Genomic DNA, 26,739 nt, shown 5'->3' with positions numbered 1-26,739 from the left:
TTCTCTGGGAGTAACATAGGGATGGATACAGCTGACACTGCATCCCCCCATGACCCCAACCCCAACCCAGCCACCAGTTGCCAGCCAAGCTCAGCCTGGCAAATTTAGCTAGGCCCTTATGTTGAAAGTATTGGAACGAGAATAGTTTTATCACTACTTATCGAGGAATTGACAGTTGGGAGCAGGGAGCCATATCCTTCCCACCCACTGCAATTGTTGAGTAGCATATGTGGTGGGAGGCGATAAGGTCACACAGAGGCCCTTCAGTGGTTAGAGATGAAGAAATTAATTTGTTCAATTTTGTGATCTCGTGGCTGGGCGGAAAGAAATAAAAGGTAGGGGAGCCCCTCCCCCGCAACACACTGCATGCTCAGCTGGTATGTGTTTGTAAAAACTTGCCTGTTGGACTTTGTGGTTTTGTAACCAAGAAATACAAGGTGTGGCTGAACTTTCATTTTCTGCCAGATGCAGAAGTCGAGAGGAATGGCCCACACCCAGTTTTTGTAAAGCACATAAATAATACAGAGGGGTCCCCCTTTAGGCCGGGCCTGCCACAACATAGCAAAACCCAATGCACTTGGCAACGAGTTGAAAATAGAAGCGCCCAAGGTCATCAATCAAATACCCATGGAATGGAATAGTTCGTACCTAGCATTGGCCAGCCTTGGAAGCTCTCTGATGCTTGAAGAACTTTGGTATACTGCCCCCAGACATGGAAGTTCCATTTTATCTCTCCTCAGGAGAGTGGCTAGCTATTAGCTTATCACATCCAATGGTTTTGGAAGCAATGCATGCTGCCCCATGGCAATGAATTCCACAAGTCGTTTGCGACTTGCCAACAAACCTTCCTCTGAGTTTTCCCGAATCGGCTGCCATTTGGTATCACTGGGAGATTCCAAGTTCTAGTGGGGAGATGAAAAGAAGAATTGCTTGATATTCGGTCTCAACACAACATGCACATTAGTACAGTTGCAGAAATCTTTTGGTAAGCCCTTCCTTAGATATCAACTCCCCCCTCACCCTCCCCAATTTAAATTTTCTTTGGAGGCCTGATGCTCTAACTAACCTTTTAAAAATTTTAAAAGTTATTTTTCTGTACCTTCTATTGTCTCCTCTTTGAAATGGGATAACCAAAGTTGCTCTTCCCTTCTGAGTGGTCTTCCTAAGAAGAATCAGAATACTTCTGCCTTTTGTTTTTAATCCCCTTTATTAAGTAAATTCCCCTTTATTTTTAACCCCCTTTATTAAGTAAATAAGGAGCAGCAGTGGCATAGTGGTTAAGAGCAGGTGCATTCTAATCTGGAGGAACCGGGTTTGATTCCCAGCTCTGCCGCCTGAGCTGTGGAGACTTATCTGGGGAATTCTTAGCCTGTGCACTCCCACACACGCCAACTGGGTGACCTTGGGCTAGTCACAGCTTCTTGGAGCTCTCTCAGCCTAGTGTGACCAGACGTCCTGCTTTTGGCGGGACAGTCCCGCTTTGAACCAATTTGTCCCACGTCCCGTGGGGTTTTTTAAATGTCCTGATTTTTGGAAGGCTGCCGCACTGCCTTCTGGGGCGCTCCCGGTTCCCGCCCAAACAGGGGAGCGCCCCAGAAGGCAGTGTGGCAGCCTCCCGCGCTGCCGCACTGCTTTCTGGGGCGCTCCCGTTTCCCGCCCTATGATAGGGCAGGAAACCGGGGAGCGCCCCAGAAGGCAGTGCGCTCCTGCGGCCGCGTGCGCGTGTGTTCCGCTTTAAAAAGGTGAAAATCTGGTCACCTTATCTCAGCCCCACCTACCTCACAGGGTGTTTGTTGTGAGGGGGGAAGGGCAAGGAGATTATAAGCCCTTTTGAGTCTCCTTGCAGGAGAGAAAGGGGGGATATAAATCCAAAACTCTTCTCTAAATTCCACATTTCATAACTTTATTCCTCTGAACATAGGTGGTCTTCCTCCAAATACTAGTTAGGATTTATTCAGGCAAAAATGGGACCCAGAGATTGTACTATTGATGATATTACAGGGCAGATATTATATCTGCTTATATTTCAAGTTTAGCTGCTATCTATGTTGTTATTCAGTGTGTTGTTTTATTGTTTTTTCATGATGGAAACTACCCTGAGCCCACGAGGGGAAGGGTGACATATCAGCTGAAATAATACTATTATAATAATACTAATAATCACTAATTACCATGATTTGAAAACTGAGATTTAGCAACCATGGCACAAACCAACCGAGGTCGTCCCAGTGGTAATCGGTACCCTGGGCCCCATTCTGAAAACACTAAGGCAGCACTTGAAAATCTTCAAATCGACAAAACCATCCTCAGCCATATTCAAAAGGCAGCCCTGCTGGGATCCGCATGAATACTCGGCCGATACATTACAACGTCCTAGGCTCAAATTGCAATGAAAGGCCAACAGCTAGCTAAAGAACTAGGAGCTGTGATAGTCAACAAAATTAAATAATAATAATTATTATTATTAAATATTAATTATTACATTATAATATTAACATGGCAAATATGTTGATGTATCTCAGCATCTTCCAGTTATTTACCAGAGCATCTGAATGTCATTTGGGCTCCCCTGAAAGGCAACAATTTGTCTCAACGTTGATTCCATTAAGTCGCTGAAAACCTTCTCCTTCCGTCGATCGTGCAGATTTTTGTAAGAAACCATGGGAAAGGTGAATTGCTGAATATAGTTTGCTTTATTAGCCAATTTCACACTCCCTTGCCTCATTATTTTCTGAGTGCCACTGCAGAACTGTTAGCAAGGAAAGCCGGTGGTGTGAGAGAGATGGGAAAGCCCAGGAGGATTTTTTGTGAAGTAGGGCTGGCAGATACCCAGGCTGTACCTTCGCCTAATTATCACCTTTCCCCAGCAGCCTGGGGAGATAAACCAGGTGCCAGGTTTATTTCTGGAGAAGTAGTGTCTAGACGTACATTAAAAGCTGGTTCCTTTCTCCTTCATCTTGGTGCTTATCCAAAAACTGTTACGGATCCTGGCCTAGCTCTCACTGGAGGGCTTTTTTTCGTGAATCCATGCTCTCCACCTGAGCACGTGAGCTTTATTGGAACGAAGAGCCGAAAACTTTTGGTGTGACAAATCCTGATTTGAAAGGACTTTTATTGAAGGCTGACACTGTTGGCTTAAAGAATAATAATGATTTAATAAAAAAAAACATATAAACAAGCAGCCGGGCGATAATAAAAGTGTCAGTGGAGCTGAGATAAATCTTTCTCAAAAGTACTCCGGCAGCTGCAAAGGCTATTTGCATTGGTTTCATGAGTTTCTAAGGAACCCAGTTTTAAAGGGACCCCCCCCCCCCATCTTTATGTACAACTGGCAGGAGCTGTCGTCGTGTCCCTGAGCTTCATATATTGAATGGACAGTCAGGTGCTATTCAGTACACTGAAGGACATTGGTCTTGTGCAAACAGAAGCACCCGTGGAACCTGGGCTGCCTGCATAACAGAGAGATAAGGCTTGTTTATCACCTGTGAGCATGCACAGAATACTTTTATTTTAAGAGGAATGAAAGAATATTTTTCCCCCAATGAAAAAAGGATAGAGGGACAAAATTCATCCGAGCCAATGTGGTATAGTATTTAGAGCACAGGTGTCGAACTCGTGGCCCTCCAGATGTTATGCACTACAGCTCCCATCATCCCCTGCCAGCATGATGCTGGCAGGGGATGGTGGGAACTGTAGTGCATAACATCTGGAGGGCCGCGAGTTTGACACCTATGATTTAGAGCGTTGGACTAAATCTGGAAGACCCAGGTTCGAATTGCCTCTCTGTCGTGGAAACTGGTCTTGGGCCAGCCACTATTGCTCAGCCTAATCCGCATCACAGGGTTGTTGTGGGAATAAACTGAGAGAGGAGGAAACGATGTAATAAGTTGCTTTGGGTGCCCATTGGGGAGAAGCCGGGTATACAAATCCAAAATAAACAGAAAGGTGCAAAGTGTCTTTCGTTGAAGAAGGTGATTTTTCCTTGGCTTTCTAAGGAATGTTTGTGGAGTCACGTGTTCTGTGCTTTGTCCTTGGTCTGTTTGCGGTGATAAGAGATTGTTTTCTTTCAAAATGTGTTTGTTTTTGAGAGTGTGGTGTAGTGGTTAAGAGCAGTGGACTCATATTTGGAGGACCAGGTTTTATTCCCCCTCCTCCAAATGAGCCGTGGACTCTTACCTGATGAACTAGATCCATTTCCCCACTCCTACGCATGAAGCCTGCTGGGTGACCTTAAGCTAGTCACAGTTCTCTCTGAACTCTCTCAGCCCCACCTACTTCACAAGGTGTCTTTTGGGGAGAGGAAGGGAAGGAGTTTGTAACCTGCTTTGAGATTCCTTACACGGGAGGGAGGCAGGGTATAAACCCAAACTTATTATTCTTATTCTGAATATCCTGTTAGTACCAGATCTGAGCTATTTTGGTTGTTGAGTTAAAGTTGAGTAGCATTCGTATAATCAGAGCTGAAAATATCTGAACTGTGTACAAATAAAACCCAAACTCTGTGCCAAGAAAACCAGGACTTTGTAACTGTCTCTTTCCATTCAATTCCTTTTATTAATTTGTTGGATTAAAGTCAAAGAAAGTCAGAAATGAATGTTGTAACAATATTGCTAGTGATGGAAGTAGAGGGGGAGGAAGGAACAGTTCTGTCCTTTATTGATAACAGTATATTTTTCAGCATTTCACAGGGAAAAAAATAAGATATGCTTTGAAAAGGGAGAAAAATAAAGAGGGGAATGTTTTTTCATGGGATGCAGAGGCGTAGCGCCCACAGGGCAGGGGGGCATGACGCCCGGGGTGGAGAAGCGGTGGAGGTGTGGCCGGGCTGTCGAAAGGGTGGGGCAGGGCATTCCAGGCAGAGGTGGGTGACGCCACAGCAGGGGCACAGGGCGCACATGCCCCGAGCTCAGTTTCCCCCCACTTTGCCTCGGATGGGATGTATCTGTGTTGGGTGGAGAGACATGTTTTGAAGTTCCTGGGGGCCGACTCCAATTCAGATTGAGACTGTGGTTTGTAGAAAGAGGGGACTTAGATTGCCCCCTACTTTTGTCTGACCTGATATGGCCACAGGGGGAACACTTTGGGGACTGCGTGTATGCTGATGAGATGAGCCGTTACGTTTTCACAACAGGGCATATAGTGCCCCACAGGGCCACTTCAGCTCAGGATATGCAAGATAATCCAAGCGCCATATCTCTGCTGTCTGTGGTCATGATCTGAATAGCAGCTGACTCAGTTATGTATATCTGGGTAGTGCAGAACCTCAGAATACACTTCTGCCACTTCTGGGAATGTTCCTGGGGAAAACATGACATGTAGGTAGCCCCTCACTGACATGGTCAGCTTGTCTCTGAGCCGAAATGCTTCAGATTGTAGCAGGGTCTCTCACAATGGAGGGGAAATGGCTCCCGGGACAACACCTGCCCAGGCGTCCTCCTGCCGCTCCACTTACCTCAGCTGGCCCAGAGGAGTAGCAGCGGGGGGGGGGGCTGGCCTGGCTGTTATTTCAGGGGAGTGTATCTGCCAGAGGGAGGGTAGTTCATGTGGGGGGTGATTTTGCACCCCCCTCACGTGACCTAATGGGTGGCACCCGGGGACGACCATGTCCCTCTGGCAGATCCGCCACTGCTCACAACTGAATGCTTCCCTGAACACAGAAAAATGTAAGAGAGGTAGGTTTTATCCAGTATTTCCCCCAAACTCTTCTAAAATTTTTTGGTGTGAATTGGTTTGCATGGAGGAACTTTCTGTCCTGTGGAACTTCACCTGATGTCTGAAATGGTCCAACTCAGGCACAGGTTTGCCGTCACGTTAAAAACAAACCTCGGTTTTCGCCTGGAGGATTGCCCTCAGCGCCCCGATACCCAACCCTCTTCACACTTGAGCGTCACGCCTGGCCAAAGACTCTTCTCCGCTTGCTGTGTTTGCTCTGTGCTTGTCTTGTGCTGGCTTTTTAAAGCAGAGTGTGCTAATAAACAGACCATAACATTTTCCTTTACAGCAATTCTGGTCGCACCTACAAAATAGCTGCAGCCGCCTTCAAAGATTTATCACTTGAATAGGGCAGTTGCTGGAGAGGAAGAGCGAAGAGAAGGAGCATAGCGGCAGAGGTGGGATCCAGCAGGTTCTCACCAGTTCCCGAGAGTGGGTTACTAATTATTTGTGTGTGCCGAGAGGGGGTTACTAATTGGGTCTTCTTTTCTGTTAGAAATTCCATTAGGTCCAAAAATCATAATGTCCTGTTGTTTCCTATGTGGCTGGTTAGCGAAGGTAGAAAACGGGATAATTCTCCCTGTTGGGCTGTTTTAAAAACATGTGTTAGAAATATGGAAAAGTTCCTCGTTTAAGGAAAGTCTCCTTCTTTTGATTTCTAGAAACAAAATTAAGTATTTGAAGGTATTAAGTATTTGACAGGCAGTCAATTAGAGTAGAAGTCGTTGTTTCTGTTGGCAGTAGACGACAGGACTTGCTATAATGAGTTTAAATTATGGACAGAAAGATACCAGCTGGAAATTAGGAACTTTTTTTACAGTAAGAGTTTTTTACAGTAACAGAGAAATTATTAATGCCCCACCCCCGGAATGCCCGGCCACGCCCCCATCTTGCCCCGCCCAGCCCCATTGGCGCTACGCCACTGCTTGAATCCCACCACCACGGGAACCTGTTACTAAAATTTTTGGATCCCATCACTGCATAGCGGCACTTTATGTTTAGATGTAAATGTGTGGGTGCTCATCTAGTACATATGTGAGGAGGGCAGGGTCTTCCAGTGCCATGGAGAAGCAGTGCAGAGGTTGCCGATCTCCAGAGGGGCCCTGGAGATCTCCTAGAACAGTGGTGGCGAACCTTTGGCACTCCAGATGTTATGGACTACAATTCCCATCAGCCCCTGCCACCATGGCCAATTGGCCATTCTGGCAGGGGTTGATGGGAATTGTAGTCCATAACATCTGGAGTGCCAAAGGTTCGCCACCACTGTCCTAGAATTACAGCTGATCTTAGATCAGTTCCCCAGGAGAAGATGGATGCTTTGGGGGTGGATTCTGTGGCATTCTGTCCCTTCCCAAACGTCTCCTCCAAATCAATAGCTATTTCCCAATCCTAAGGTGACCAGATGGTCATCTTTCTGAACCAGGACGGGGGTAGGCGGCTGCGCGTGCGCGCGCATGCACGCACAGTTGCAGGAGCGCACTGCCTTCTGCGGCTTGCCCCAGAAGGTCGTGCTCCTGCGGCCGCGCGCGGGGGAGGCTGCCACACTGCCTTGCGCCCCAGAAGGCAGTGCGGCAGCCTCCCAAAAAGCGGAACAAATTGTTTGAAGGCGGGACTGTCCCGCCAAAAGCGGGACGTCTGGTCAGCCTGCCCAATCCAGAACTAGATGAAGAGGAGTTTGGTTTTATAACCCCCCCTTTTCTCTCCTGTAAGGAGACTCACAGGGGCTTACAATCTCCTTGAGGTGGGTGGGGCTGAGAGAGCGCCAAAGAACTGTGACTAGCCCAAGGTCACCCAACTGGCATGTGTTGGAGTGCACAAGCTAATCTGGTCCACCAGATAAGCCTCCACAGCTCAAGTGGCAGAGCAGGGAATCAAACATGGTTCTCCAGATTAGAGTGCACCTGCTCTCTAAATCCAAACTCTTCTTCTTCTCCAAAGCAGCCATTTTCTCCAGAATGTTAGTAGGCGCAACGTCATGAAACTGCAACTTAAAAAAACAAACAAATTATTTTTAAAAACAAATTCATCTGCTTAGAAATGTTCTCTTGAATCTTAAGGAATTTTGGATCCAAATTCCCGTCAGATTTCAGAGCACGTCATAACTTGTTTTTCATCTGCTGTAATAATTCTGGGGCTCTTGTTCGCTTTTGCAGAAAGGTCTATTTCAGCTGCATTGCCTTGAAAAATTCATGCTTTTTACCAGCAGGTTTTTTTTAAATAAGTGTGTTAGAACCACGATTCCAGTGACCTTGTTCAGAAGTCCTCATTGAGACTGTTAGGGTTCTCCAATAATTAAAAGTGCAATATAAAATTGAGATGATAATAATTAATGGGGATGCACACTTTAATGGCACTTTAATGGTACCTCTGCTCTACAGAAGCTTCACTATAGATTAAAACTTGCCCCTTTCTGCTGATGATTAATTAGTGGCCTTGTGTACGAGAGGAGATACTGTGCCCCTTCTCTATAAAATAAGTACCCCCCCCAATTTATAACCAAGTAGATAGAAGAAGAAGAAGAGTTTGGATTTATATCCCCCCTTTCTCTCCTGCAGGAGAGGGGCTTACAATCTCCTTGCCCTTCCCCCCTCACAACAAACACCCTGTGAGGTAGGTGGGGCTGAGAGAGCTCTGGAAAGCTGTGACTAGCCCAAGGTCACCCAGCTGGCATATGTGGGAGTGTACAGGCTAATCTGAATTCCCCAGATAAACCTCCACAGCTCAGGCGGCAGAGCGGGGAATCAAACCCGGTTCCTCCAGATTAGATACACGAGCTCTTAACCTCTTAACCTTTTCTTTTTTTAAAAAAAACTACTTAGTTGAGAGGCTGGGAAGGAGAGGGGCGCGGGGACATTTGAGGGCAGAGAGTATGAGTTTCCTGGACAATCCTGATCCTTCTCTCTGTATGATAGTGGCAGACTTTCTCCTGGAAATTACTAAATGCCAGTAGATTTTCCTCCTCTTAACATTTATTTCCTGTACTGTATATGGTTTTTTAATCAGTTTTTTTTACTATTGTTGTACTGTTGTTTATGCCAATAAAGACTTGCTTGCTTGACGAGTTTTGTACCTTTCTAGGAATTGCCCAAAGCTCTGTAGAAAAAAAACACCATACAGTTTTAGGGGCTTCCCAGAGCAATACCATGACATATCCCACTTTTTTCTACCTTTAAGGAGACCTAAAGGGGCTTACAAGCTTCTTTCCCTTCCTCTCCCTACAACAGACTCCTAGTGAGGTAGGTGGGACAGAGAAGAGTTCTGTGAGAAATGTGACTAGCCCAAGGTCACCTGGCAAGCTTCGTGTGGGGAAACAAACCTGGTTCACCAGATTAGAGACCGCCACTCATGTGGAAGTGTGGGGAGTCATACCTAATTCTCCTGATTCGAGTCACTTGTTCTTAACCACTATGCCATGCTGGCCCAGGGGTGAGATGCACACATAAATGGCAGGATGTGATTTTCAGCTCCCATATCATAGGGAAAAATGGAACTGACCCAGTGGTGGGATTCGGCCGGTTCTCACCACTTCGGCAACATTATTTGAATCCCACCACTGAACTGAGCTATGTGTGATGTGTGTCGACCCACCATAGACATTGCAGAAGATGGAAGGGAAGATGAAGAGGCTCAAGACTTCACCTGAACATCAAGCACTGGATGAGCCTAGCCTTGCTGTTGAGGTTTGCATCCGTGGCGGATCTTTCAATGAATGTAGGTGCTTTCTGTCCTCTTTGCAGAGCAATGGGAGTCCCCAGGTAGTTGCCAGCTCCACAGTGTGGGTCCCCGAGGGAGGGATGCTACAGATCACCAGCAGAGTTCTACATGCTGAGATGCCCGGGGTCGGCGATTCTGCAATCGTCTATACCATCAGAGAACCACCACTATATGGTAAGTGGGGATTATGGGAAATGTTACTATTCTCAAGATCGAGGGATGTAATTGTAGCTCTCTATTCTGTATTGGTTTGCCATTACTTGCCTCTGTGTAGCAACCCTGGGCTTCCTTGGTGTTCTTCCATACAAGTACAAACCAGGGTGATCTCCTCTCTGGCAGTCTTTGAGCAGCGACTGGATGAGCACTTGTCTGGGATTCTCTGGGTTGATCCTGCATTGAGCAGAGGATTGGACTACTTGGCCTGAATGGCCTCTTCCAACTCTTGAGATTATATGACCATGCTTGGCTTCTAAGATCTGACGAGGTCAGGCAGAAGCATATCTAGGCAAAATGTAGCCCGGTGCAAAATCTGAGTTTTCCGCATTCCCCCGCCCCTTTTTGGGTGGCCGCCATCCCCCACCATGACTAAACAACTTTTTTTGTGCCGGTCTTGAAGTCAGTGTATGGACCCAGGGGGAAGGAGGAGGGCATTTGACCCCATATGTCCCCCTGTGCGGTACGCCCCTGATTCAAGTCAATCTGGGTCATCTATTTCAAGGCAAGCCTAATAGTATTAAATCTGCATTTGAACTGCTTCATATTGGAATTCTCCTTGGAAACTCTTTTGTTGAGCTTCTGCAACCTTGAAGTCAGTTTCTGAACAGCCTGGGATCTTGTAGAGCACTATTTACTGTTTCCATTTTTAACGTCCGAGTCAACAGAGGCCTGTGTTCTTTCTCTCTGCTTTGCAGGGACAGAACAACGGACTAATGTTGGTCTCTGCACATGGGCTATTATGACTTTAGCTAAACGAACTAATAAACTGGACTCGAGTCAACAGTGCTCCAGGGTCCTGCTAGAGGCAACCAGATGGCCTGTGAGTCATACACTGGGGTGTCTTACATGAGCAGCTAATGCCCCGGCTAGAATCAAATCATTATTTCGCAACTACAATTTAAGATAGCGTCATCCCTCAAAAGATTACGGAGGACTGCAGAGAATGAGGTATCGAGCACGCGCCAGATCGGCTTGCCGGGCAGGTTTATTTAATTGAGATCTATGCGTTTTAAATAATTTAGCAGCTAGATATTAAAGAGACATCACCGAATCCCTAATGGGAGCTGATCTGTCAGGAGCGCCAACGCGTGATGGTGCTGGAGCGAAATCCAAACTGTCGATGTAATGGAATCCGTAACTCCGGTGTCAAAACAGATTATAGGCATGAACGTCTGAATCCCATCACTGGCCCAGAAGACATCTGCTGGCGGTGAAGTTAATATCGGATCCCAATATTCCTGTCAGGTTGATAGGTTTTCAGCTGCTGCAACATCTGTAACGGTGTTTTAAGGGGGCCGCTTTGCAACAGGTTCGGGTCTTTTTTAATAAATAAAGGCTGCTGAGGTTTGTGAATGCAAAGGGAACGGCTCTCAGTGGCAAGGCGAAGCGATTTTTCCACTCTGCTCCACAGCCTGAAACGCTCTTGACTGGATCCCTGCCTTTTCCCTGGACAAGTGGAAAAACAAGTTTGTGGATAATTGCACCGTAGCCTCATTTTCTCCCTTCTTCCAGTCAGGAAATTGTTCTTCTGATAAGAGATTGGGGTAGGTTTGCCAGCTCCTTGTTGGGGGTGTGGGATCCACACGCCCCACCTCCACCATACCCAGGAGATGACTGGCTACCCTGGATTTTGGTATACCGGCAGCATTGCCTCTAGCTAGTCCTCCAGGACCTTTGAATGACTCATGATCCAGGGCCTCTGAGTGTGGAACAGGCTCTGAAGTTGGAAGGTGCTTAGTAATGTCTGTTGTACCCTGAACTAGGGGTGGAGCGAGGGGGAACTGCGCCCGGGGAACGCATGCACCCCGTGCCCCTGCCGTGCCCTCACCATGCCCCTGCACAGGCACACACACAGGGTTTCGTGCCCCCCCCAGCCCTGTTGGTGCTACGCCACTGCTCTGAGCCTCCCTTTCTTCCCTCAGAATTGTCTCTTCCTCTTCCTGGTCATGACCATAAGATTCTGCTCCTGTGTCCAGCCAAGGAGGGTTCATGACTAGGGCTGTAAGCTCCTGGTTGGGAATAAAGTGGAGATTTGTGGGAGAGGGGGGAGCTTGAGGAGGGGTGGGGTTTGGGGAGGGATGGGACTTCAGTGGGATGTAATGCCAAAGTGGTCATTTTCTCCAGATGAACTGACCTCTGTCGTCTGTAGATCCGTTGCAACAGCAGTAGATCTCCAGCCACCACCTGGAGGTTGGCAACTCTAGTTACTGACTCCAATGAATCCAAATGCGCCCCCCCCCCCCCACACACACACACATGGCTATTCAGCAGAGCATTTAACTGTGCAGGGCTTTTACGGTTTGGCTTTTTAAAAACCCCCAAAATTCGGGAAAGCCGAATTTTTTCCGTCTTTCTGAAAAAAGTTCAGGTTTTTAAAGCCAAACCTGAAAATTATTGAAAATAATTGCACGCCTCTGGAAGATGCTAGAAAAGATGGATCTTTGGCCTCTTCCGGGAGTAATACTCTGACCTTCTTAAGCGGCCTCCCCGTGAAGGCCTTCTTTCGATAATTGGTTTCCTGTGTGTGGAGAATCTCCGTGGAGAAGCCCTCACTGTTCTTCTCTTTCTTCTCAGGGGAAGTGGTGTTTTTGGTCCCCATGCCTGCCGATGAACCTGGCCTGAAATGGCAGCCTCTGCCCAACGGAAGAGCAGCCACGCCCACCACTTCGTTCACCCAGCAGGATATCAACGAAGGGGCCATATGGTACCGGCACTCTGGATCTGAGACAGAGAGTGACTCCTTCGGCTTCCAGGTACGTAATGACTATGAACTGTAACGAGTGCCATTCTGCAGCCTTAGTTGCAGAGCCTAGGATTGCCGTATACAAGATAAATGTCCTACATTGAAGCTGCTTGTCGTATATTGTGAAAGCCCCATACATTGTTCGTCTTAAGGGTAGTTGTTTACAATCTCCCTACAGACCTGAATGATATAATGTAAAGTCAAATCTCCTTCCCAGGAGGCAGAAATCTGTAATAGAATATCCTTGGATGGGCCTTCTCTTTCTTTTGTACTCTCACACGCACCAGTCTGCAATATTTTGTCTGCAATATTGGCTGTCCGCAATATTTTGTACATTTGGTTTACACTCTAGGAGCTATTACTATAGCACTGGAGAAGCAATTAAGGTAATTTCTGAGGTAATTAACATAAGTGATAATGAGGAAGTGTTGAAGTGCCGGCTGTTGAACAAGCTAATTTTTAATTTAATTGCTGTGCTGCTCTTAACTTGTATGCATTTTTGAGGAGTATGGTACCTTCTGGTAGGGATATTTCCCGTGTTGATGGGGAACGAATGAAGATCCAAAACGGGATTGTCAGTAATCGTAACATTTACCATATGGGTATTGAGTAGAATAATGTGGAAAACACCTTTCTTTGAAAGGTGCAGTTTTGTGGGAGGTAGTACCCAAGGACTTCGCAGTGAGATTACTTTTCCTTATCCGTTTACGATGGCATCTGTATCCTCATTAAAAAGCTCTAACTCGGAGAGCTAGCGTGGTGTAGTGGTTAAGAGCAGGTGGATTCTAATCTGGAGAACCGGGTTTGATTCCCCACTCCTCCACTTGAGTGGCGGAAGCTTATCTGGTAAACCAGATGTGTTTCCGCACTCCTACATTCCTGCTAGGTGACCTTGGGCTAAATTCTTTGGGACTCTCTCAGCCCCACCTACCTCACAAGGTGCCTGTTGTGGGGAGAGGAAGGGAAAGGAGCTTGTAAGCCACCTTGAGTCTCCTTACAGGAGAGAAAGGTGGGATATAAATGCAAACTCCTCCTCCTCCTCTTCTTTTTCTTCATCTTCGTCTTCTACTACTATTACTACTATTATCTGGCCCTTGTATAAGGGGGTAATGAGGAGCTAAGCATATCTCCTCAAACCACAGCTTGACTGGCACTGTCAGTCACATGCCATACAGATCTAACTACTACTTAGCCAATCTAGAACCTTCTGCAAATAAAACTGTACCCAGACTGTTTTTATCCTCTGGTAAGGAGTTGATTAGCTATGACATGTGTTCCCAAAGGATCATCTGATAATGACCCATCACTGTGGTACCCAAATTGGTCTGGCCCAGAGGCCTGCAACCTGCAGCTCTCCAGATATTCATGGACTACAAATCCCATCAGCCCCTACCAGCATGGCCAATCCCATCAGCCCCTGCCAGCATGGCCGCCGGGCGCCCCTTCACTCCGCCGGGCTTCTCCTTCAGCTGGCAGAGGCTCCGCTGGCTGAAGCAGCAGCCTGGCAGGGCTGGGATGAAGGGCGGCCCATGGCAGGCTCCCTCTGGTTAAGGGAAGTAGGGCGTGGGGGGCATGGCAGCTACAGGCGGGTGTGTGTGCCTGAGCTGGGTGTTGCCCGGCGCCATTCCGGCCCCCCAACACCTCTGGGATGGGAGCTAGTTTATGTTTTGCATATTCCAAGGCAAGCCACCTTTGGAAACCAGACGGGATCTGGCATGGTGCTTGCGGACACTGGGAGACTGGGAGACTCGCAGGCACTGGGAAACTCTAGGACAGGGGTGTCAAACTCGCGGCCCTCCAGATGTTCATGAACTACAGTACCCATCAGTCTCTCCCAACATGAGCATTGGCTATACTGGCAAGGGTTGATGGGAATTGTAGTTCATGAACATCTGGAGGGCCACGAGTTTGACACCTGTTCTAGGAGCTTGCTGGCACTGGGAGAGGGCTCATTTGCAGTTGCATTCTGGTGACTAATCTTTTCTGACTGCACAAAAACGAGAGGTTGTCTTTCATCCAGCCTCTTGCAAACAGAGATGAGCATTCTGCTACCTTTAAAAAAGCTGCTGCCGCACGGCAGTAAACGAGCCATCACGTCATGCAGGTAATTTTGAGTAAAGGCTCACCAGTGTGCTTTTGTAGCGCTGGGTAGGTAATCAAGACCACATGATTTATGTGTTATGATTTGAATCTTGGCTTGGAGATCATGATACAATGATTCTAATTCGGCTCTAAAGTGGCTGATGGAGGCAATTTTGTGAGGAAGTTATTAAAATGTCAAACTAGGAGTTAGGAGTCCGGTCTGTGCTGTGTCTTGTAGCTTATCTGTCTCATAGCCTAATCTACTTTACGGTGTGGTCGGACAAAATGGAAGGAGGATCGTTGTCCCGAGTTCCAGATTTTAATATTGCATCTTGCATCAGTTGATCCCGATTAAAAAACAACAACTAAGTGCCTCAAAACAAGCTTACATAGTGAAGATTTTAAGTGTTAATAAAAAGTGCCAGCGTGGTATAGTGTTTAAGAGCAGGTGCACTCTAATCTGGAGAACTGGGCTTGATTCTCCGCTCTGCCACTTGAGCTGTGGAGGCTTATCTGGTGAACTAGACTAGCTTGTGCATTCCAACACATGTCATCTGGGTGACCTTGGGCTAGTCACAGTTCTTTGCAACTCTCTCAGCCCCACCCACCTCACAGGGTGTTTGTTGTGGGAGGAGGGAGGGAAAGGAAATGGTAAGCCCCTTTGAATCTCCCTACAGGAGAGAAAAGGGAGGGGGGTATAAATCCAAAGTCTTCTCAAACTCTTCTAGAAGTGAATTTCTTTCATTGTGCATGAGGTCAGATTAGACAACCATTAAGGTCCCTTCCAACTCCGTTTCCATGTTCTAAACAACTCACATCTGGGTTCTGAGGCCTGGCGTGCAAACTTGAAAGCGGTCTGTAGAAGGTGCAGCTGGAGAGATTGCTTAACCTTTGACCCGTTTGCCAGTTCCACCTCTCTAAACCACTCTCTGCAACTTAATGGCTAGCTAGCCCGGCACTGAATATTGCACTTCCGAGTCCACTTTCAGGGCACTTTGCAACTGGATTTTATTGTGTGAAATTGCAACATCCACAGCCAGTGGTAGCTAAAGTGGATTGAAAATGCATTATTTAGCATGTGTGAAATCACCCCCGTAAGATAGGGAGAAAGTTTTAGAGACAAGCAGGTAGAAAGTTTTAAGAAGTACTGTGCTGAGCTATTGCCAGGAAGAAACAGAAAACCCAATCATATTCCAGCAGCTCCATCACAGATGCCCTTGCCCCATTTGTGGCTTCCCACTTTCTTCTCCAAGAGGGAACCATGCAGTGTGCTACAGAACTGGAACTCCTAGGCAGTGGTGGGATCCAAACATTTTAATAACAGATTCCCATGGTGGTGGGATTCAAACTGTGGCGTAGCACCAGTGGGGCGGGGCACGACAGGGGCGTGGCTGGGCATTCCGGGGGCGGGTCATTCCTGGGCGGGGCTGTGGCAAGGACGCAGCCGCTGCGCCGGTCCTTGGGCGGGAAATGAATGCACGCAGGCGCAGGCTGCCACGCACGCCGGTGCACCTCCTGCTAGACTGCTTCAAGTTCTGCGCGCTACTGCTGAGAGGAGGGGCGTAACTAAGGCAAAAATCACGTGGCAAAATCCCCAATTAGTAACCCCCTCTCGGCACACACAAATAATTAGTAACCTACTCTCGGGAACCTGTGAGAACCTGCTGGATCCCACCTCTACTCCTAGGGTGAGCATAGAGCATTGCAGCCTCCACACAGGATGACCAAAAGCCAATGCGCATGCAGTTTTTTGAACAGTAGCTGAGGAGTCTACCAGCTGAGTCGCTGAGAAAATGGTGACATAAAAACTTCAATAAGCAAAAAATGAACACAAAAATTGATTCACTGGACCCATTTTATTTAAGGTCAGCGGAAACACAGTTCCCAGAATGCTAACAAAAATCATTTGTTTGCATTTTCTCTGCATTGGCGATCCATTCTTCAAGACCCTGACAAGTGGCTTATCGTTTTCTGATACGATGGAGCTAACTTAGACTTCCTTCCTTCCCTAGTCCTCCCCACCACCATAAAGCTGACCATAAACCTTTGGGCTGCTGGCGATGTCTGAATTGTCATTTTAACTTATAATGTTGTCTTTCCGGTCTCTATCACGTTGGCCAGGAGAGTCGGAGAGTAATCTGCTCCACAGGTGGACTTTCCATCCATCTGGATTCATCCCGATAAAGTGGTCCTATATCCTAGCTTAGAATTTTAGCCTAAGAGGGTGTCCCACTTCCATATGTTCCAGGACACTACATTACCTGGGTTATTCCCGAATCCTCAGTCCATAGGTGAACAGTAACACCATGCCCTTGATGTTAAGAAGAAGAAGAAGAGTTTGGATTTATATCCCCCCTTTCTCTCCTGCAGGAGACTCAAAGGGGCTTATAATCTCCTTGCCCTTCCCCCCTCACAACAAACACCCTGTGAGGTGGGTGGGGCTGAGAGAGCTCCGAGAAGCTGTGACTAGCCCAAGGTCACCCAGCTGGCGTGTGTTGGAGTGCACAGGCTAATCTGAATTCCCCAGAGAAGCCTCCACAGCTCAGGCGGCAGAGCGGAGAATCAAACCCAGTTCCTCCAGATTAGATACACGAGCTCTTAACCTCCGACGCCACTGCTGCTCCTGACTTCTAAAAGAACACTCTGCTTTTATTTAAGTCATGTAAATTATTTTCAACTGGACAAAATTTTACTCATTTGCTTTATCATTTGCTTTATGAGAGCCAGCGTGGTGTAGTGGTTAAGAGCAGGTGCACTCTAATCTGGAGAACCGGGTTTGATTCCCCGCTCTGCCACTTGAGCTGTGGAGGCTTATCTGGGGAACCAGATTAGCTTGTGCACTCCAACACACGCCAGCTGGGTGACCTTGGGCTAGTCACAGCTCTTCTGAGCTCTCTCCACCCCCCCACACCACTCCCCTCGGCCCCAATTCGCCAGACTTCTACTTCAGCCGGCAGAGGCTCCACCGGCTGAAGGAGTAGCCTGGTGGGGCCAGGCCAAGGGGCAGCCTGCAGCAGGCTCCCAAGGGCTAAAGTAAGTGGGGGGGGGCGTGGGGGGAAGCGGTGTGTGTGTGTGTGTGTGCCCGGAGCAGGTGTTGCCCCGGGCACCATTGCCTCCCCTATGCTAAGGTGACCAGATTTTTACTGTTGAAAAACGGGGCGTGCGCACCGCCGCACCCACATGACCACACTGCCTTTTGCGGCGGCGCTCCCCGGTCAGGAAACAGGGAAACGCCCCAGAAGGCACTGTGGCAGCCGCAGTGCCTTCTGGGGCGCTTCCCTGTTTCCTGACCGGGGAGCGCCGCCGCAAAAGGCGCCGCCGCAAAAGGCAGTGTGCTCCTGCACATTGCCTAATCGGGACAATGTCAAAGCCCGGTGAAACGCGGGACACATTGCGCAAAAGCGTGAGTGTCCCGCGAAAATCGGGACGGCTGGTCACCTTACCCTATGCCTCTATGGGCAGGTGAAGCTTTTCATGGCATGGAAGGGAATAACTTCCCATGATAAACAACAGCTCGTTAAGCCTCCATTAAAGAAGGAGAACATATTTTTTCCCCTCTGGGCTTTTGGCTATCCTTCCTGGAATTCACCCAACATTCTCCTGGGACTCTGCATTGCAAGAGAAGGTTTCTAGTGGTGGGCAAGCACTCTTTCTGGGAGGCCTTCCACCCTCCCTTTTGAAAGCTTTGAGAGCCCAGAAATTCACTGAAGGTCAAACTTTCAAGTGTTAAATCTGTCATTCTGTTAAGGATAATGATTAGAACAGAAACTAATGTTATGGAGAGCACAGATTCCTGTCTGCTAAAGACCGCTTATGCATGCACATAACTCCAGTTTGGATAAGGGCCATGTGGAGAGGGGAGTACTTTTTAAAGTACTTTTTAAAGTACTTTTTAAAATTTTTAATTAAAATTGCTAGTAAATACAGGAATCCTGGCTGCAGTTAGGGAAACTGAGTAAGGAGGAGGTGCTCCTAAGCAGGTCTACTTAAGAGTAAGCAGGGTGTACTTCCAGGAAGGTGTTTTCAGGTTTTTGTTCTCTGTCTTCCTTACTCTCTGTGTAGGGTCCCAATCAAAATCTGGGCTGCAGGTGCATGAAATTAATCTGTGACCTCAGAAGGGCCGGCTATAGTAGTGTGGCCAACAATCTGGAAGGCAAAAAATTTCCTAAGGAGCAGCAGTGGCGTAGGAGGTTAAGAGCTCGTGTATCTAATCTGGAGGAACCGGGTTTGATTCTCCACTCTGCTGCCTGAGCTGTGGAGGCTTATCTGGGGAATGCGGATTAGCCTGTACACTCCCACACACGCCAGCTGGGTGACCTTGGGCTAGTCACAGCTTCTCAGAGCTCTCTCAGCCCCACCTACTTCACAGGATGTTTGTTGTGAGGGGGGAAGGGCAAGGAGATTGTAAGCCCCTTTGAGTCTCCTACAGGAGAGAAAGGGGGGATATAAATCCAAACTCTTCTTCTTCTTCTTTCCCTGTCCATTTGTGTTGTGTGTATGTAAAATGCCATCAAGCCACAGTTGACCTATGATGACCCCAGCAAGGGGTTTTCAAGGGAAGTGAGAAACAGGGGTGGTTTGCCATTGGCTTCCTCTGCAGAGACTTCCTTGGTGGTCTTCCATCTTGCTGATCCTGTTTACCTTCCGATATCTGATGAGGTTGGGCTATACCACGCTGCCTTCCAGACAGACAGATAAATAACTAGTGTCACCATGTCACAATCAACTTATGGCAACCCCAGCCAAGGGGGTTTCAAGGCAAGGGGCTTATCACCTTCATCTGCAGAGTTTTCCTTGGTGGTCTCCCTTTTAGCTACCGACCCTGCTTAGATTCCAAGATCTGTGCCATGCTGTGTCCCCCCCCCCCCCCCCGCCAATCCCATCCCTATAATAGAGGCTTAATGTGTGGACAGGGGCAATTAAAGCTTTTCATGGTGTTTGAAAATGTCCAATAGTCTCTCAGTTATAGAGACGCGTAGATTGGTTCAATGAAGCAGTTAAGCTTTTATTGCAATAATAGCAGGACAATGTGCTTTAATCAGCCAAAAACAATGTCCAAAGAATACATTTTAAAGAGCAATTTTTATACAGTTTTCCAAGCAAGCAGTTAACTTTGCAAATACCTAATTGGTTACATTTTGCCACTACCCAGTTGTCTGCTTGAGATTGATCTGGTGTCAGCATTGACCACCGCCCGGAGCAACTGTAGGGTGGAACCCGTACCTCCTGTAGAGCAAAGGGTCTGTTTCAGCTAGTTATAAGAACATAAGAAAGAGCCCATCTAGTTCAGCACTCTGCTACTCGCAGTGGCCCACCAGGTTCCTTTGGGAGCTCACGTGCAGGATGTGAAAGCAATGGCCTTCTACTGCTGCTGCTGCTCCCGAGCACCTGGTCTGCTAAGGCATTTGCAACCTCAGATCAAGGAGGATCAAGATTGGTCGCCATAGATCGACTTCTCCTCCATAAATCTGTCCAAGCTTCCTTTTAAAGGAAGTAAATGTCGTAACACCAGTGGACTCAAGTATGATTCAGCAAACTTATAACACGGCAGAACATCAGAGTCATGAACATACCCTGTGTTTTTTCTGATAATACACTCATCGTTCAAAACATGATTATATCACCAATATGTATGTGACGGCTCTCACTTCAGTCTTGTCTCTGTTGCTTCCCAACACTGACACTTGCAACCTGGCAATTTTACCTTACTATCTAATACTTCCTACAATTAATCTAATTAATTTTTAAAAATTTCAACAAATCAGTGATTCAAATACATACAAATACAAAGTAATAAAACTATACATAATATACCAAGAATGAACAGAGAAAATGTGTATTTAAAAAATCCACCTAAGAAAAAAGAAAAGCAAAAAGCAAAAAGCAGAGAAGATAGGGTGAAATAGGGACCCAAAATAAGAGGGGGAAAAACACAATATTGAACTTCCCCATCTTAACAACGAAATGAACCATTTTAACTATAATATAACCAAGGTAAATTTATCTAACCAATATATAACAGATCTCCTGATAATATAGTAAGTTTCTAAAACAATATATTCATCAATCCTTTAACAATCGACTTTCAATCACAGTTTTTATACAGGTTTTTTAAATGTAATCTTCCCACATCTTTTGGAATCTGGACAATGGTAAATCCTTAATTCTTGTTGATATTCTGTCCAATTGAAGATATTCTGTCAAGTATGATAAGCAGTCCTCGATTGTGGGGGATCTGTCATTCCTCCATGCCTTTGCAATCCTTATCTTAGCTGCCGTAGAAATATATAAAAACAATTCTATATTTAAATTTGGGACTTTTTTAATTCCTAGCCCTACAATGGCATGGGGGAAAATAACATCACCTGGCAAATAACACCCTATTACGCATATATTAAAGAAACAAGACATTGTTTCCCTCCAGGTTGCTGGCAATGCTAGTCTGTAGCCTCGATGAATCCAAGTTGTGGGCCATCTAGATTGCTCTAGCCCAAATTAAATTCAGCTTTGAATTCTGCTGTTTGGGATAATGAGCTAGGTGTCTCCCGTTCTGTTATCTGAGATTCTCTAATTGCCGGTTAGAAGAACCAAACCTGGGGCTTTTGTGTATTCTGTGTGCATACTGTGCCTCCAAGCTGAACTGCAGTAACTCTTGTCAATTCACTAATTGCATATTAGGAACGTGAGCCTTAATCAAAGTTTATTAGTTGGCCTGCCCTGGTGAATGGCGCTGGTGGCATTATCTATTAGCTTATTCTCGCAATCAGTGCGTTAAATCTCAAGATTATGATCACTGGTAAACTGTACTGTGATGTTAATTTATTTACGTGTGCATGCATGGATCGTGGAAACAGCAGCACGCAATTGACAGAGCACAGATTCGACCTGTGCTCCGCCACCTCTACTGGTTGAATTCGGAATTGTCTTCAAGGTTTTGGTGTTAACCTTTTAAGGCCATGAGCAATCTGGGACTTTTGTATCTTCGCGTCCGCATCTCCCCATATTGCCCCAGGAGAGCACTTCGCTCTACCAGTTGTAACCTTCTGGTAGTCCCTGGCCTCAAGGACATCTGACTAGCCTCATCCAGAGCCAAGGCAATTACGGCCCTGGCCCAACCAGTTGGAACAATCTACCATCTGACATCAGGTCCCTGTGGAACCTTAGTGAATTTCGCAGAGTCTGCAAAGCAGAGATGTTCCACTGGGCCTTTGGTTGAGTCAGTCACGCTCCCTTTCCAGTTTTCTGGCCACCCTGTAGTATCCCCCCTCCTTTAACTGCTGCGGAAACTGTTTTTGGGAGTAGGTAGAATTTTTTAGTCAATAGCAGGACCCTTGATTGGTACCCTAAAGGAATTTTAATTCTTAGTTGCAACTAGGCTTGGAGATATGGGCGCAACAGATACTGGATTTAGCCCAAATCTGGGTGAATTCGGGCATATTCGGGCTAAAATCAGCCCGAATATGTCCTGCCCAAATATGAACGAATCCAAATGCAAGATATTCGGGCTTTTAGGGGGGGAATTTTTTGGTGTTTTTCAAGTTTTGGCAGGGGGTGCATTTGTAAAGCTAGTGGTACCAAAATTTCAGGGTATCATCCGGAGACTGCCCTGATGATACCACCCAATGTTGGTGAAGTTCGGTTGAGGGCTTTCCCCATACCCCATTGTTTCTAATGGGAGCTAACTGAAAATGGGGCTACCCCTTTGAGGTCCATAACTTTGGTTCCCCAGAACCAAACCTCACCAAACTTGGGGGGTATCCTTATGACAGTCTCCTGATGAGACTCTGAAATTTTGGTGCCACTAGCTTTAAAAAGGCACCCCCAGCAGGCATGAACGTGAAAAAACACCAAAAAAATCGGGAATATCAAAATATTCTATTTGTCTTACAAAATCCGAATTTTACCAAATTTCTAGGGTATTGACCAAGCCTAGTTGCAACCCCCCTCACGCACGCACGCACGCACGCACGCACGCACGCACGCACGCACACACACACACACACAGAGAGAGAGAATGGGAAAATGTAATTTCTGGGGGGAAATCATTTACTTTTGATTTTTTAATTTTTTAAAAACATTGTTCAATTCAACAAATATTTAACCATTCCAAAACATTGAAGATGCAGTACTATAGTATTTCTACACTTTTTGACCTGATGCCTTCTTGGAAGGTGATTTATTTATATATTTAGACTGGAAGCTTATATTGTACTTTTTCCTGTTTTATAAAATGCAGGGAACCAGCAGACAAGAGCAATGCTTGCTGGAGTGGAACCCAGTTTGGGTTTGATTATATCATTGTGCTATTTGAGCTAGGTTAACAGAAAACAATAGAAAACTTTAGAAAATGAAAGTTTTTGTTTTTGTTTTAATCAACAGGGTGTATGTATGTATAAAGAGAGAAAGATTATATATACACATAAACTACTGAATAGATTATGGAGTTATTGGCTGTATCTATAATCTGACATCAATCGGTGTATAATTATAGAGGCATAAGAGACCCAGCATGGTGTCGTGATTAAGAGCGGTGGATTCTACACTGGAGAACGGTGCTTGATTCTCCACTCCTCTGCATGAGCAGCAGGCTCTGTTCTGGTGAACTGGATTTGTTTACCCTCTCCTAAACACGAAACCTTCTGGGTGACCTTGGGCCAGTCACAGTTCTCTCAGGACTCTCTCAGCCCCACCTTCCTCACAGGGTGTTTGTTGTGAGGGCGGGAAGGGAAAGGAGTTTGTAAGACGCTTTGAGACTCCTTACAAGAGATAAAGGTGGGGTATAAATCCAAGCTCTTCTTTTCTAAAATTAACACTATATCTTCAAATGGGGACAAGGCATTATGGGGGTTACATCAAATATTGTAGTGGTTGGATCCTGCACACATTTACTCCCAAATAAGTCTCATTGGGTTCAGTGGGGCTTACTTCCAAGAAAACCTGTCTCGATTTACAACCTTAATGTACAAGGAGAAAAACAGGCCAACAGAATTCAGCACATCGTTCTACATATATCAGCCAATTTGGTGTTGCCATGAGCAATTAGCAACGTCCTGCGGAAAAGTCAGGAGTAGTGGAGCTGATGGTATCCTTGGAGATAACGCCACAAGTATGCATTTGTCAAGAAAGGAGGCTACCAGACGGCTTATTTGTGTGTTCTGCTGCCCAGAATGTTTCACCTAAATAAAGTGATACTGACGCTATTTTCAGAAGTACACAGATGAGTGTCATCTGGATGAAAACTAGAAACTGCACGATAAAACCGAGAAATCATCTGTGTATTGATCCCATTGCTTTGACCTCATTTGTGTGATGTCACATTTGCAGGTCTCCAGCTCCGCCATTCCACAGGTCCATCTGGAGACCCATCTGCTCAACATTGCCGTTCTTCCGCATGCTTCTGAATCACCTCAGCTCTCCCTTGGCTCTTCTCTCCATATGACGGTAAGTCCAAGTCAACTGCAACAAGCAACTGGGCAGTTCTAAGCAGAGATTCACCCTTCTAAGCCCTCTGGATTTTTCATTAAGAGGTACACTCTGATCTGGAGAATTGGGTTTGATTCCCCGTTCTGCCACTTGAGCTGTGTAGGCTTATCTGGGGAACCAGATTAGCTTGTGCACTCCAGCACATGCCGGCTGGGTGACCTTGGGTGAGTCACAGTTCTTCTGAGCGATCTTAGTCACACCTACCTTACAGGGTGTTTGTTGTGAGGGGGGAAGGGCAAGGAAATTGACAGCCCCTTTGAGTCTCCTGCAGGAGAGAAAGGGGGATATAAATCCAAAACTCCTCCTCCTCCTCCTCCTCCTCCTCCTCCTCCTCCTCCTCCTCCTCCTCCTCCCCCTCCTCCTCTTCTTCTTCTTCTTCTTCTTCTTCTTCTTCTTCTTCTTCTTCTTCTTCTTCTTCTTCTTCTTCTTCTTCTTCTTCTTCTTCTTCTTCTTCTTCTTCTTCTTCTTCTTCTTCTTCTTCTTCTTCTTCTTCTTCTTCTTCTTCTTCTTCTTCTTCTTCTGTCTGTCTGTCTGTCTGTCTGTCTGTCTTCAACAGACTTAGAAGGACTTGACCCTACTTAGGATTGTACTGTAAATGTAGCCTGCCCAAAGCACAAACAGACTGTGTTTTTTTTTTGTGTTAAATGTGCATACTGCCTCTCCCAAGACCAGCTCACCAAGTAAAACATAAAAGGAGCCATAAAAATAATTGTAGTCTGTCTCAGAAAAAGATGATAGTAGGGTTGTGTATTCCTCCACCATAGAACTCAACATGCCAGACCTTCTTTCTTCTAGAATGCTCCACCTGGGTCCTGGTGCCTATCTAGGCCTGCCCTCCTATCTGTTTGAAAGTTTGAAAAATAACTGTACTCTTATATCAAAGCATCACGTTCGATAATGCACAAAATAATGGTCTTGACAAAGGCAGCACATAAAAATGAATGATATTAGTTTGTGACTATATTCTGATGCAGAAGCATACAATTTTCTCTACTTTTGCACCTCAGCTGACCATACTAACATCTTTTTCTGAGGCAGAGTATAGTCCACTTATCTTCTAACTCAAGGGTTATTTTAGCTGGGCAAGTGCCCCACGATAGAGCCCTGGGATAAAATGGAATTCACTGCCTCGGAGAGTTCTGGAGTCTCCTTTAGAGGTTTTTAAACAGAGGCTGGATGAACAGGACAGGGTTGAGGGGAGGGTGTGGGGGAATGATTCTCCAGCCCCCCCCCCCCCACGTGACCAGCTGGCATGCACCCGGGGACATCTGACCTCACATGTCCTCGTGAGCGCTCTGCCTCTGGGGGAGACTCTGTCAAGGCAACACCCTGCTATATAACCTGACAGGCAACTTCCCCAACCTCGGGGTTAGCTGACACAGCATATCTTTGGTGGAACCAGCAGTCCCCTGGGGCAAGTGCAAGGGCAGAGGTATCAGCCTCAAATGATCATTGAATTGTTTATTACAAATCCGGCCATAAAACCCATAAGCTCACGTAATCATTCATTAAAACCCAGCCATTAAAAAACAGCCAGAACTAACTAACTGACTGACTGACTGACTGACTGACTGACTGACTGACTGACTGACTCTCTCTCTCTCTCTCTCTCTCTCTCTCTCTCTCTATCTATCTATCTATCTATCTATCTATCTATCTATCTATCTATCTATCTATCTATCTATCTATCATCTATCTATCATCTATCTATCTATCTATCGCTTACTTCATTTTTTGGGCCTCCTTTTTTCATAGCAAATTAAGGCAGATTGCCATGTTATAAAAATGAATACAACGAACAGACCACGAACAATGCAATAAAACTGCAATACAAGCACTAAAGAGCAACAGGATAAAAACAGTATAGTGGTTAGCGTGAACTTGATTTCACAGTTAGAAAACAATGATTCCATAAAGAAGAAGAAGAAGAGTTTGGATTTATATCCCCCCTTTCTCTCCTACAGGAGACTCAAAGGGGCTTACAATCTCCTTGCCCTTCCCCCCTCACAACAAACACCCTGTGAGGTAGGTGGGGCTGAGAGAGCTCTGAGAAGCTGTGACTAGCCCAAGGTCACACAGCTGGCATGTGTGGGAGTGTACAGGCTAATCTGAATTCCCCAGATAAGCCTCCACAGCTCAGGCGGCAGAGCGGAGAATCAAACCCGGTTGGGGCAGAGAATCAAACCCGGCACGAAATGATGACTTTCCTTTTACAAAATAAAATAAAAGCTGTGCAAGAATGTTGATTGCTTACAACGCTGCTAGATTTTACAGCTAATTGCTTGACGTGGAGTTTAGATTTAAAAAATCCCCCCCCACATTAAACAATATAAACCATAAAAGAACAAAGAAATCTAAGTAGGCATTTCCGTGACTCTTCCTCCAATAACCTTATTAAGAATGTAAAGACGTGCCACGGTTTACTGATAGAATTCACCATGTCTTGGGAGAAGATGTAGAGGGGTCACGTTGCCCCGTCTCTTCTTTCGAAAGCCCCTGGGGTTGTGCTACATCAACATATTCCTGTCCATGAAATTTGTTGCTAAGACTTTAAAATTACTGTGCAATCCACAGGGAGGGGGGAAGGGCTGTGGAACCAGTGTGACCCCAGTGCCGACATCATTCCACACGGTGTAAGTGCCATCCACGGTGATGCGGGGGCACTTAACACTGGCACCGGGGAGCCGCGTGGCTCCACATTGACCAGGTGCCTATGATGCTCACCTGGAATATTGTGTACAGTTCTGGGCACTGCAATTAAAGAAGGATATTGACCAGCTGGAACGGGT

General features: G+C 46.4%; 1 protein-coding gene across 1 annotated transcript in view; it reads left to right on the top strand.

Moving 5' to 3' along the window:
- FRAS1 (Fraser extracellular matrix complex subunit 1) overlaps positions 1 to 26,739 on the top strand; it is a 200,981-nt gene that overhangs the window by 93,062 nt on the left and 81,180 nt on the right. The window contains exons 23-25 of the mRNA XM_048509698.1: positions 9,450 to 9,600; positions 12,217 to 12,395; positions 23,792 to 23,908. Of these exons, the coding sequence (XP_048365655.1) occupies positions 9,450 to 9,600; positions 12,217 to 12,395; positions 23,792 to 23,908 (447 nt within the window). The remainder of the gene's footprint in view (positions 1 to 9,449; positions 9,601 to 12,216; positions 12,396 to 23,791; positions 23,909 to 26,739) is intronic.

This window comes from Sphaerodactylus townsendi, linkage group LG10, assembly GCF_021028975.2.
Source record: "Sphaerodactylus townsendi isolate TG3544 linkage group LG10, MPM_Stown_v2.3, whole genome shotgun sequence".
Taxonomy (NCBI): Eukaryota; Metazoa; Chordata; class Lepidosauria; order Squamata; family Sphaerodactylidae; genus Sphaerodactylus; species Sphaerodactylus townsendi.
The sequence above is the reverse complement of the archived record's forward strand: the minus strand, read 5'-3'. Positions and strand labels throughout refer to the sequence as shown.